The 13,051-nt window shown below is 50.8% G+C and overlaps 1 protein-coding gene across 1 annotated transcript; it reads right to left on the minus strand.

The window, feature by feature from the left end:
* Positions 1-5,972: 5,972 nt before the first annotated feature.
* GOLGA7B (golgin A7 family member B) lies at positions 5,973-12,673 on the minus strand. The gene is made up of 4 exons (XM_007939979.1): positions 12,536-12,673; positions 7,463-7,615; positions 7,274-7,375; positions 5,973-6,086 (listed from the first exon to the last, which is right to left on the minus strand). Exons 1-4 carry the CDS (start codon positions 12,671-12,673, stop codon positions 5,973-5,975), a joined length of 507 nt encoding a protein of 168 aa, XP_007938170.1.
* Between the last annotated feature and the right edge of the window lie 378 nt (positions 12,674-13,051).

A 13,051-nucleotide genomic window follows, 5' to 3' on the forward strand; every position in this document is an offset into this window, starting at 1 on the left:
CTGTGGACTTGTTTCCCCAGACAAAGGCACATCTTTTTGCACACAAGTGCACAGAGTTCGAGGTTAACAACGCCCTGTGGAACCTGGGTGGTTTTAAGACTTTCTTAGGCCCCAGGGATGCTCTTGCTGAGAGTCCCCACCCTCTGATACTCAAATGCATCCACAGTCCACACTAAGTGTTATATGAACACATGTATACATACATCCACATACAAGTCGAGTTGAATTACAGTTGACTATCTGACGTAAGTGTTAAATTTTTTTAGCTCTATAATAAAACATTCATTTCATTTTGTGCTTTCTTTTCCTATTTTTCAGCCAATAAACTTTTCTGTACATTTTATGGCAGGACATCATACATAGAGAAAAGTAAATTCTCCTAAGGCAAGGCCGCCAGTGTAAGCAGCACTCTGACCAAGAGAAGGAACAGTGTGAACAGCTCAGAAGCTCCCCACCCAGGCGCTACCGCCCCCACCAGTGCATCCACTATCCTGACTCCTAACACCACAGATTGGTGTAGCCTGTCTGTGAACTCATTCTAAATGGAATCATACGATCTGTACTCATTTTGTATCTGGCTGCTTTCATGAAACCAATAGCTTTTTACTAAGGACTCAGACATTTTCAGAGGCCTGTGAAAACCTCATTGGTGCTTGTGGTTAGTTGCTGTCAAGTCACTCCGGTTCACGTTGACTTTGTGTCAACGTCACCTGGTCCCACGCCATCTTCAGCATCATCAGTAGGCTTGAGCCCACTGTGGCAGCCGTTGTGCCAATTCATCTCAAGGAGTGCTTCCCTCATTTCTACGACCTTGATCAAACATGATACACTTTTCTAGCAATTTGTCTTTCCTGACAACGTGCCCAGTCGAAGTCTCGTCATCCTGACTTGTGGGTAACATTCTGGTTGTATTTCTCCTAAGACTGATTTGTTCGTGCTTTTGGCGGTCTGCACCGTATCCAATATTCTTTGCCATCAGCACAGTTCAGACACATCAGTTGTTTTTCTATTTTCTCATTGGCTCTGGCTGCTGTCTAAACCAGGGGTTCTTGACCTTGCCTTCACGCTAGAATCACCAGGGGAACTTTAAAAAACTCTGAAGCACAGGCTGTATCTAGAGTAGGACCAGAGATGGGGGAGGTGTGTAATGTTCCCAGGTGATGCCAGTTGCAGCCGAGGCAGAGAACCACTGGCCTGAACCATTCTATGAAGTAGGTATTATGATCTCTATCTGAGACAGCTGAGTTTCCATCATATGCCAGTGTCATGAACCAGCCAAACCAAACTCACTGCCATCAAGTTGATTCCCACTCATAGCAACCCAGGGCGGAGTAGAACTGCCTCATGGGGTTTCCAAGGCTGAAATCTTGACAGAAGCAGACTGCCTCATCTTTCTCCCACAGAGCGACTGGGGAGTTTGAACCACTGACCCTTTGGTTAGCAGCCAAGTGCTTAACCACTGCACCATTAGGGCTCCTTGAGGAAACAAGAGTAAAGCCAAAGCCACGTGAGGATGTCTCCAGCCAGGCAGGGAGCTTAATTACTGTATGTCCTTCAGGGGTGTGGAGAACAGAGATGGGGAGACTCTGAGAAGAATCCTGTTGCCTGGAAGACAGCACCCAAGACCTGGCTGCAGGGAAAAAGAGGCCACTGGACGTCACCTTCATCCAATGCTTCTGGAAGCCACAGAAGACCCTGGGCCCACTGGAAGCAATTGCTGGCTTGACATGATGAGGGAAGTTTCCACAACAACCCAGTCCAGAAAGCATCTAATTCCAAGTGCAGTGGACAATTCTACCACTCGGCGGCGCCTCAAACTTTGTAAATCCTGTGGCCTCACACACACCCTGCCTTTGGCCAGAAACGGAGTGCTGGAGGCAGTGAAAGAGGAGGGTTACCTGGGATGCCTGCTGGCTGGAGCCTTCAGATGGGAGCTGGGGAACAGCTGGCCTGGCCAAGGGATGCTCCCGTCCTGATAGGGCCTGTCCAGGGCTGGCAAGGGGCATGCAGGCACATGGCTGTAAGCAGAGAGAAGCCACAAATAACCTGGCCTGCAGCGAGTCGGATCTCTTTCTCCACTGCCCTTCACTGAGCTGCCCCTAACACAGCCCACCCACATTCCCAGGATGCTCTGGGCTCCAAGGCACCCAGACACAGCTGTAAGTCCTTCCTAGGAATCTGCCAAACCTTAACCCTAAGATGGGTGAGGACCTCAGGCTGTTGATGGGGGGGTTTCTGAGGCTGGAGTCCTATTGCCTAGGTTCAAAGACAAGTTCTGCCAGTTCTTAGTTGTGTGACCTTAGGCAAGTACTTAACTTCCAAGAGTCTCAGTTTCCTTATCTATAAAATGGGAATAATAATAGCCCAAAGATGTCTCTTTAAAGACTAAGGTGCACTTAACCCAAGCCATGGTGTTTTCAGTCGCCTCTTATGCATGTGAGAGCTGGACAGTGAACAAGGAAGACTGAAGAAGAGTTGACGCTTTAGAGTTGTGCTATTGGCGGAGGATACTGAAAGAACCATGGACTGCCATGTTGTCGTTGTTGTTATGTGCCGTTGAGTCAGACCCGAGTCATAGCGACCCCTCCTTGGGTTTGCAAGGCAGTATCACTACGGAAGTAGATTGCCTCATCTTCCTTCCGAGGAGTGGCTGGTGGATTTGAACTGCCAGCCTTCTCTGTCCTGGAAGAAGTGCAGCTGGAATGCTCCTTAGAAGCGAGAATGGCCAGACTTCATCTCACCTCCTTTGGTCTTGTCGGAAGGGACCGTTCCCTGGAGAAGGATATCATGCTTGGTAAAGTGGAGGGTCAGCGAAAAAGGGGAAGGCCCTCAACGAGATGGACTGACACAGTGGCTGCAACGAGGGGCTCAGGTAGAGCAGGGATTGTGAGGCTGGCACAGGACTGAGGAGTGCTTCCTTCTGTACATGGGGTGCCTACGAGTCAGAGACGGCTCGACAGCACCTGACGACAGCAGCACACCATGGAGGGGGGTTGTGAGGATTAAATGGTGGAAAGCCTTAGCCTAGCGCCTGCCACAGAGGAATGAATGCGAGGTAATGGTTGGCTGTTATGATTACTTAAAAATCAGAAGACTGAATGCCTCTCAGCTGGGATCATTCTAAGCTGGTTTCACAGTGTGGAAATCCTCAGCCGTCTCTCGAAAACAGTGGGCTGGGGGGTTCAAGCCTGACTCGGAGAGAACACACTTCCTACCCCAAACAGGACAGAGAGAATGAACCTACCCACGTTAGGGAACAGCCTCCCTGTGACCACCCCATGCAAGCCCCAGGTGTGAGCAGAGGCAGTTGGGTCCAGGCTGCCCCGGGGCTCAGGCAAAGGCCTAGCTATCCCTAGGGGCAGCAAATACCCATGTCAGCACAACCCAGAGAGGACTCCCTAGTTCCCTGCCCAGAGGGTGAGCAGTTGGTCCCACAGTCTGGTGAGAGCCTCCCTGGGAACAGAGCGTTGGCCCACAGACCTCTGTGTGCCTAGCCACCCTGCAGCCTCAGGCAACTTCCCATCTGGGCACCATGCCAATGGTGTCACAGAGTTTGCACTCAGTCAGACCCCATTTCTAAGCTTGACACTGTCATCCCCAACCAGCTATGTAACCTGGGACAAGTCACCCTCTCTGGACCTGTTCCACTGCTATAAAATGATAGGACTCAGGTGATCTTTAAGTTCCTTTGCCGCTCTAGCATATGGGTTTAGCAAAATCTCTGGCACATAGTAAGTGCTCAATAAATGTTATTTTAATAAACTCCAAGACACAACTCTGCTAGGTTTTGACACCTACCTGCCTTCTGGTCCTCAGTGTTAACTGACATGTGTGGTCCAGCCCCTAACAGGACTTGATCAAGAAATGAGTACTCCTGACCTGGCCTTCAGTGCGGCCTGCCCAACCTACCCAAGGACACAAGCACCACCATTCAGGCTTCTGGATTAGAGGATCAGGAATGCCTACCTCCCCACTAGACTGTAAGCTCCGAGAAGGCAGAGTCACCTTGCTTCATAGAAAGCACAGAGCAGTGGTAGCCTCAGTCCCACCTCCAGTGTGTGAGGTGGGCGGGCAGCCCAGCATCTCTCACTGTGATCATGGACTTGGCCCCACCCCCATCACCATGGGGAAAGAAAGCAGCACAGAGCCTCAAGCTGGGCAATGCTTTTATTGGAAAAATAACAAAAGAAAAGGCCATCCCACTGCCTGTGCCCAGCTACCCCGCCCCAGGAGATGCACTGGTCAGACACAGGGGGCCCAGGAAGGCACAGGCCAGGGCCAGGGGTTGCAGCCACTTCAGGGAAATTCTTGGACCAGGACTCAAGCTCAGGACTCCTTGAGGCCTTGGGGGCTGGGCCAACCCTCCAGCTCTCTGGGTTGGAGCCTCGTTCCCGCACGCTGCTCACATGTCCAAAAGGAAGTCAGGCCCCTCTTTGGTTCCAGAAACCCACCTGCAGTGGCTGGTCTTTCAGGCCCATTTGTAGCACCTCCTGCTGGCTGAGGTAGGTGGTTCTTTCTGCCCATCTTCAGGGCACCAGGGCCAGTGCTGCTCCCTTCCCACCGGGCCCATCCCCAGCCTCGGGGCAGAGCATCCTTGGCTCGATGGCCCCTCTTCCCTGGAAGTGGGGGGACTTTGCCTTCTCCTGCAGGTTGCTGGCTCCCTCACACAGCCTTAAAGAGCCCCAGAGCCTGGGGGGCCTAAATATGCAGCATCTGTGTCCCCACTGCCCTAAGTGGGGGGTGGGGGCAGCTAGAAGATGGGCACAGAAGGGCCTGGAAGCTTGGCTCTGGCCTTCAAGAACCCCAACTTCTTTTCTGAAGAATATACACAGTACAGTCCAAAAGTGATGTGTGGGGGAACCCCGAGGAAGAAGAGCCAAGCTGGCAGCCCCAGGTAGAGAAGTGAAGGGCCTCAGGACACATACAGGCCATGCTGGACCCACAGGGAAGAAGCCACAAACCCACTGCGTAGTTAAGACAATGCAGAGAGGCAGTACTAGCCTAGCAGACAAGAGGACACACCTCACACGCATGTAGTCACACTCACGTTCACTGACACACCTCACGCACATACACAAATACATAGGTTCACACTCATGAACTCACACAAACATGGACTCATTCATGCATGTGCTCATACACACATACTCACACATGTGCGCACACACCCACACTCATTCTCACACATACGCAGGTTGTAATCTCAGGAAGATGGCTCCAGCTCAGGAGGTTCCAGCCCCGCAAGGCCACATCCCTCCATGAAGAGTTTCTCCAGACCCCCCTATAATCTCCCAGAGCCTCTGTTTCCCAGAACTTGGATGCTTCTTGGCAAGGCCAGATGGCCCCCAGGCTCTGGACGGATGACAGGGAGTCCTCAGGACAGCCATGGCATCCGTAAACTGACGGCTCCCGTCTCCCCAGGCCTGGAATTGGTGGAGGCCGGGTCATAGACAGGCAGAGGCCCGGGGTGGCATCAGAAGAGAAAGAGCAGCTGCTGGCAGACACGCGTGGGGGAGCAGGGCCCTGGGGGAGGCAGTCCCCTCAGCCAAAGCCATCTGGCCAGAGTCCTGGTGGAGTGGGGTTTGGGATAAGGGGTCATGCAGGACAAGAATCCTCTAGGCCACAGGCCTGGGCCCTGCTTCGGGGTGACAGAAGAGGAGCTGCCATGTAAAAAAAAAAAAAAAAAAACAAGCTTCCGGGATCATGCCCTCCCCACCCCAGCCTGCCCTAGGAAGGTCTGGCTCCCTGTGACCCAGACAGGCCTTTTCCGGAACAAGCCCGTTAGCAAAAGGATCTATACTCCGGACAGGGAGGGAGAGGCAGGGGCGCTGGTCAGCCACCCGCCCTCCCACCCCCGGGCAGTGGGGGGCCCAGAGAATGACTCAGAAGCGGGTGCTCTGGTAGCGCAGCCGCCGCAGGTCTGAGAGGCCCTCGCTCCGGCTGTACACCTCCCTGCAGGGACTCTCGGCCAGTCACCGGGCCCCCGCCCCGCCCCCCCCGCCGCTGCTGCTGCCGCCGCTGCCGCTGCTGCTTCCGCTGCTGGCGCTGCCGCTGCTGCACCGGTCCTCGTAGATGGAGATCTCGATCTGGGCAGCTGTTAAGGGAGCTGCAGAGGCTGCCACGCGCGGTCCCCGGGAACCTGTTGGTGCAGGCGGGCAGGGCAGGCTGAGCCTGCGCGGCTTTCTCGACGACGAAGCTGGGGGGGGGAGGGCTGGACTGCACAGCCCACCGAGCTCCTCCCTCCCTCAGCAGCCAGTGGTGGAGACTTTGCTCCCCTGAGTTCAAATCCTGACTCACCCACTCACAAGCTGTGTAACCTTAGACGCTTAACTTGTTGTTCATCAGTTATCACAACTGTTCAAATGAAGATAGCAGAACCTTGGGGCCATTGTGAGGCTTCAAAGAATGTATGTGAAGCATCAAACCCAAGGCCCAGCACATAGTCAAGGCTCAGTAAGGAAGTGCTCCCACTGAGCTTTGTAAATGTGATTCTGGGCGTCTGCGTTTCACTTTTTTCCTTTTGAGTTTTCCAGTCACATTTATTTTTTTGAAAATAATTCTCTCGTTGCTGCTGGGTAACAAGGAGGGATGTGTGTGCACCTTGACTGCACTGTTCTGGGTGGAAGGAGTGGAACATGACCCTCCACCCTCACTCACACCCATCCAGCCTGGCACCAGGATGGAGACTTTGGGGGTTGCCTCATCCTAGACCTCATTTTCCAAATCTGCAAAAGGAGGATCATGGGACTTCCTTCATGGTATTTAATGAGGATCATGTGAGATGGTGAACATGAAACACATGGCAGATTAGCATATTCCTAAAGGGGCAATATAACTTCATGGTTAGGACTAAGCCTGGACCTAAGTCCAGGCTCTGACCTTCACTAGTCAGGTGACCCTGAGTCAAAGATTTAACCTCAGTGTCCTCATCTATAAAGGGGAAAAGGAGTCACCCATCTCATTGAGTTGTTCTGAGAGTCATGTGAATTCATATTTCCAAAGTACTTAGCATCTTCTCTGGCCTCTATTGAACATTGATTAAATGCAGTTTCATAAATGCAAACCCCGAAGTTCACAAATAGCACAGTTAACTTATGCTGGGGAAGTGGTGACCAGTGATCCTGGGGAACCCTGAGTGGAGGCCCCTGGGGTGATACCCAATTCCTGGTGGGCTCACACACAGCCAGACAGGTTGCCCCAGAGACCCCACTGAACAAGCCCTGGCTGGGCTTGGCTGCTCTGGGCCCTGACACAGAACATCCAGGAAGGATACAACCCTCATCCCACGCTCCACGGGGTCTGTGAGCAGCAGACCTCGAGGAGCAAAGACTTTCTCGTTCTGCTCCTGGATGTAACGGGAGATCTTCTTGAGAACCTGGAAGAAGAAGGGTCCGTCAGGGATGAACATGCAGGCTGGAAGTCCAGGGAGAGAGGACATGGGGCAGGGCAGGGGGGAAGCTACCTTCTCATAGTGGGTCTCCATGCAGAGGAAGATGAAGTAGGCCGTGGCACAGGCCAGGCAGCCCTCAAGGTAGGAGCTGCCCCCAATCTTCTCAGCCTCTGCGTAGAAGCTGTTTAGGGTCTTTACAGTCTCCTCAAAGAGCTGCCGCTCGATCTGGAGGAAGAGAGGGAACAGGGGACCAGGCTGAGTTCAGCCTTCCTGGAGCATGGACACTCATGGAGGTAGCAGTATTGGGGCTGCTTGAGCACTGGTAGAGATGCCGTGAGGGGTAATAATACATGGGCTCACAGGCCAGACCAGAGAGGCTGCAGGTGCAGGTGGAGCAGAAGCAGCACTGGATTGAGAGTCAGAAGACCTGGGTTCCAGTCCAGACTTGGCCATCAACGAGCTGTGTGACCTTGGGCTAATGGCTTAACCACTCTGGGCCTCAGTTTCCTCATCTATAAGATGGGAATAAGAATAACTGCTTGGCTTCTCTCAAAGACAAGAAGCTCACATGGCATCCTAGATGTGAATGTTTTCTGCAGAAGATCGATAAGAATCCTGGGGCAGCTTTATTATCCTCTACCTCTGCTTCTTGATGGCAACAAAAGATCTCTGTACTGAGTTAGTAGGTGCTCCAGCTGCACGAAGCAAGAGGAATGAGATCTCAAGAGTGTCTCGAGGAGGGGGCATTTCCTCCTAGTTAAGAGGTCCCCCATAGTGTCTGTGGACAACTGAGAAGCCATCCTGCCTTCATCCATAATAACAATATTGTGCACATTCTATGTGCCAGGTAAGGAGCTCTGGTGACGTAGCGGGGTAAGGCATGTGGCTTTTAACCAGAAGGTTGGTGATTCAAACCCACCAGCTGCTCCATGGGAAGAAGATGAGGCAATCTACTTCCATAAAGATTCATAGCTCACAAACCCAATGGGGGTCACTATGAGTCAGAATTGACTTGATGGAATTGTGTGCAGGGACTTTTTATGCATTGCATCTACTCCTCACTTGCTGACAGTCTCATTATCTGATGTTCCACATTTATGACAACAGTGAAAAATCCATTATCCAATAATTTGTGCATTAACAATGTACATCTGGCAGTAGCAGATGCTGAGGTACAAGGTGAGAGTAACACTGGCTGTGATGGTTGAGGTTATGTGTCAACTTGGCTGGGCCACGATTCTCAATGGTTTGGCAGTTTTGTAACGATGTAGTCATCCTCCGTTTTTGTGTAATACCAGTTTTCACATAAGGACCTGGTCTTTGGAGCTTAACTATGGTAAGTAAGGAGTGGGTATATTTCATTTAACCCTCACAGTAATCCTATCAGAAAAGTACTACTATTGTTGCCATTTATCAAGTGAGGAAACTGACCCTATGGTCTAAGCCACCCTCCCCTCTGGCCTCTCCACTGGTCTCTCTGCTCCCAGCCTGCCCCATGCCTGAGTGCTCCTGGAAAATATAAGTCCGATCCTGTCACACAACTGACCAACAGCTTGCAAAGTCTTCCCATTTCTCTCCAAGTGAAAGGCAAGGAGTCCTTCCAGGGGCTTACTCAGCCCTGCATGGCGTTGCCCTGCTGCCTCTCTGAGCCCATCCGCTGCTCTCTTCCTCACTCAGCCCCACTCCAGCCACAGTGTCCTCTCCACTGCTCCTCATATGTGCCAAGTGTGCCTAGGCCTTGGGTCCTTTGTGCCTGTGTCCTCAGCTGGAATACTCCTCCTCTAGACATCCCATTGTTTCCAGATCTTCTCTCAGATAGCACCTCATCCAAGAGGCTTTCCCCAACCACCTACTTCCCCAAGCTCTCCCTCTCCCCCTGGCCTCCCTTTATACTCCTTAGTATTTGTCACCACCTACTTCTACAGAATAGAGATACCACCTTGGAAACCCAAGGAGAGATTGCTATGAGTCGGATTCAACTTGATGGCAATGAGTTAGGGTTTGTTGTTGTTGTTTGATCTACTAATTATGGGCTTGCTTGTTTCCTTCTTTTCTATACTCAGTAATAGAAAATAAACTCCATGAGAGTTTGTCCATCCTATATCCTCAGGGCCCAATACATAGTAGGTGATCAATAAATGCTTGCTGGCTACTGAGTGGACTTGTCCAAGGTTACACAGCCCTGACTCCAGAGTCTATAATCTTCACCATGTAGCCCTACACCAGCCAGCCTGGAAGGGTGTGTTCTAAACTCAGCAGGTATAAAAGAGTCTGTGGCCCTACCCGCATTCTTCAGAGCACTGCCTCCCCAGCCACACTCCCACAGGACTACAACTGTCCAGCATACAGTTTAGAAGCCTCCCATGCCTGTCTAGGGCAAAATCTCTCCTTTGGAGCAGTCAGAAGCTTTGGGGTTCCCAGCCTCTGCCTGTACAAAGACCTGGAAGGGACACAAAGAAAATTCTACCCATCTGGTCCACAGTTCAAGCCCTGCTATGCTATCCCAGGGGTCGCCCCACCCCAAAGGACATGCTAAGATGAGAAGGAGACCCACACTGCTTCCCAAAACCTGGTTGGGATCACATCATCCAAGGCCAGCCCTGCTCCACCTTCCCAACCCCATCCAGGTCTGCCTGCCTGGGCTGCTGAAAGGAAGGATGGGGGTCTTCTCTGTACCCTCCTCTCAACCCCAGACCAGTTCTAAGACAGCCCAGAATGAGGACTACATATACCCCAGAAGAGGAGCGAAACACAACAGAACGAGTTGACCCCCCTGCAAGAGGCCCCTGGACCAGGAGGCCTCCAAGTAGCTGAGGGTGTGGCTATGGGCAGAGCCCTTGACACAAGCCTTTGTCGACTGCCTCTAAGCCACCACCAGACTCTGGAATGGGGCACTAGGCTCTCCCTCTGCCCAAGCCAGGGAGAAAGAGGGAAGAGCGGCTGCTGCTAGCATCTTCCTCTAGGTCTCTAAGCTTTCCCTGCCAAGACTCTGACCACAGAGCCATGCATTTCTAACCCTAGTCACTAAAGATCCAATTGCATGACTAAGAAGATATGAGCTCTATGCAAAAGCCACGAGTCAGGCACTGAGGCCCTTCCGGCACTGCTGCTAACCTGCTTCAGATCACAAGTAGGTCACTTCCCCTTCCTGGTCCTCAGTTTCCTCTGTTAAATGAGAGGGATAGATTCGTGCAGTGCTTCTCAGCTTAATGCATAGATGAAAAACCTAAAGATCTTGCTAAACTGCAGACTGAGAGTCTGCATTTCTAACACCCTGCCAGGTGATGCTGATATGCCGGCCCACAGACCACAGTTTTAGGAACAGGAGCTTAGTGGTTCTCAATTCTGGCCACATGCTAAGCCACCTGAGCAGATTTTAACATCTGCAGATGCCCAAGTCTCACCTCCAAGACATTCTGATTCAAATGGGGTGGGGAGTGTCAGAGCAAAGACCATGTCTCACCTACCTTACCTGAATTGACTCCATGCAAAGTACTTTTTTCAGAAGCTCTCTGAGTGATTCTAATGTGCAGCCAAGCCTGAGAAGAAGTCCGGTACAGAAGACTCATGATTCTCAAAGGGTGATCTAGGAATCACCTGACTCTAAATCTCCTGCAGAGTCCACATTAAAACCCGAAGGTCTTCAATGCTGGCTGCACAGTGGACTCACTTGGGGAGATTTAAAACAACACTGATGCTGGGCCCCAGTCCCAGAGATTGTGACTTAATTGGTCTGGGGTGCAGCCTGGACATCAGAATTTTTTAAAGCTTCCCAGGTGATACTAATGCAGAGCTGAGGGTGAGAACTGCTGCTTAAACAATGGACATTTCTAGATCCCAGTCCACTAAATGAGTCAGCATGGAATAAGGTTCAAGAATTGACATTTTAAATCAGGTGATTCTCATGCAACTGAAATTTGAGAGCTGCTGGGCTAGAAGAGTGGTTAAGGCACTCAGCTGCTAAAGATAAGGTTGGTGGTTTGAACCTACTAACAGCTCCTTGGGAGAAAGATGAGGCAATCTGCTTCCAAAAAGGTTTACAGCCTTGGAAACCCTATGAGGTTGCTATGAGTCAGAGTCAATTTGATGGCAGAGAGTTTAATTTTTTGGCTTGGACTAAAAGGAGACCTGGTGGCACAGTGGTTAAGCATTTGGCTGCTAACCAAAAGGTCAGCAGTTTAAACCCACCACCTGCTCTAGGAGGAAGATGTGGCAGTCTGCTTCTGTAAAGATTCAGAGCCTTGGACACCCAATGGAGGGTGTTCTACTCTGTGCTAAAGGGTCACTATGAGTCAGAATCAACTCAATGACAATGAGTTAGGTTTTGGATTTTAGGCTAGAAGAAAGAAGTCATAGTGGTTAAGTGATTGACTGCTAACCATAAGGTTGGTGGTTCCAACCTACTAGCTGCTCTTCAGAAGAAAGATGTGGCTGTCTGCTTCCATAAAGATTTGCAGCCCTTGGTCTGACAGAGCCTGGTGGAACCACTGAGACTACGGCCCCCAGCTGCCCATCAGGTCTGAAATTGAACCCAGCCAAACAAAAGGCAGGCATATGAGTTGAACATTTACCTGAGGTACATACACTCCCTGAAGAGATCAATCATGGGAAAAAGAAGGGCTGTTTATGCACAGGGAGACAGCTCAGGGGGCAGGAGTGCATGGAGGGATGGACACAGGGAAGAGGTAACTATCGGGAGGAAGTGGGAGGGGAGCTGTTGCATTGGGGTAAATTGTAGTCAATGTCATGAGACAAAGTGTATGTGACTGCTGTATGGGAAGTGAATTTGCTTTGTAAATTTCCACCCAAATCACAATTAAAATAAATAAATAATAAAAGATTTGCAGCCTTGGAAACTTTATAGGGCAGTTCTACTCTGTCCTATAGGGTCACACTGAATCAGAATTAAAGGCAATGGGTTTGGGGTTGGGCTAGAAAATCTCTGAAGTTTCTTCAAATCTAACTTTGTATGAAGAGATACCAAGACAGTGTTAAGGATATTTATTATTATTCTATGTGATGTGGCTGAACATGTCATGTGTCTTATGATATTACTTTTATCCTAGGGGAAAAAAAAAATACCTTCAAGTAAGCCCCTCAGTTCTATCCCGGTCTGTGTTCCAAGTGTAGAACGAGACTTCTTACCCGGCTGTCTAGCTCCGGGGGGAATTTGGTCTGGAACTGACAGATGGTGCCTTCACTGTAGTCTCTCTGGATAAAGACCTTCGTAGCCAGGGAGGCACTTCGCCGAAGCTCCTGCAGATTGTGCACCTGGGGAGACATAAAGGCGATGAGTTCTGAGGGTGACGATTCTTCTCCATTTGCCTGGGACTGAGCTCCCAGACATAAGACTTTCAGTGCTAACACTGGAAGAGTGCTAGGAAAACTGGGACAGGAGTTGGTCATTCTGCACGTGCTCCAGGAAGGCAGGGAGCAGCAGATCTGTGGAGCTCACCCAAGAAGATACCTTGAGCTATCCCAAAGAGTTTTCAAAAAAGCCTTTAGAAGCAGGGCCAAAGCTGAGCCAAAATGAGAGGTTCTGGAACCATTAATAGAGCTAGAAACCAAGAACAGCACCCCTTTGTGGCCAGTCTAGGCTCCTCTCTCTATGTCCTTTCATTCATTCAGCAAGTATTGCATGTTGAAACTTGTCAGACCCTT

Source organism: Orycteropus afer, unplaced genomic scaffold (assembly GCF_000298275.1).
Source record: "Orycteropus afer afer isolate SDZICR_OR568_19922 unplaced genomic scaffold, OryAfe1.0 scaffold00064, whole genome shotgun sequence".
NCBI classification, from domain to species: Eukaryota; Metazoa; Chordata; class Mammalia; order Tubulidentata; family Orycteropodidae; genus Orycteropus; species Orycteropus afer.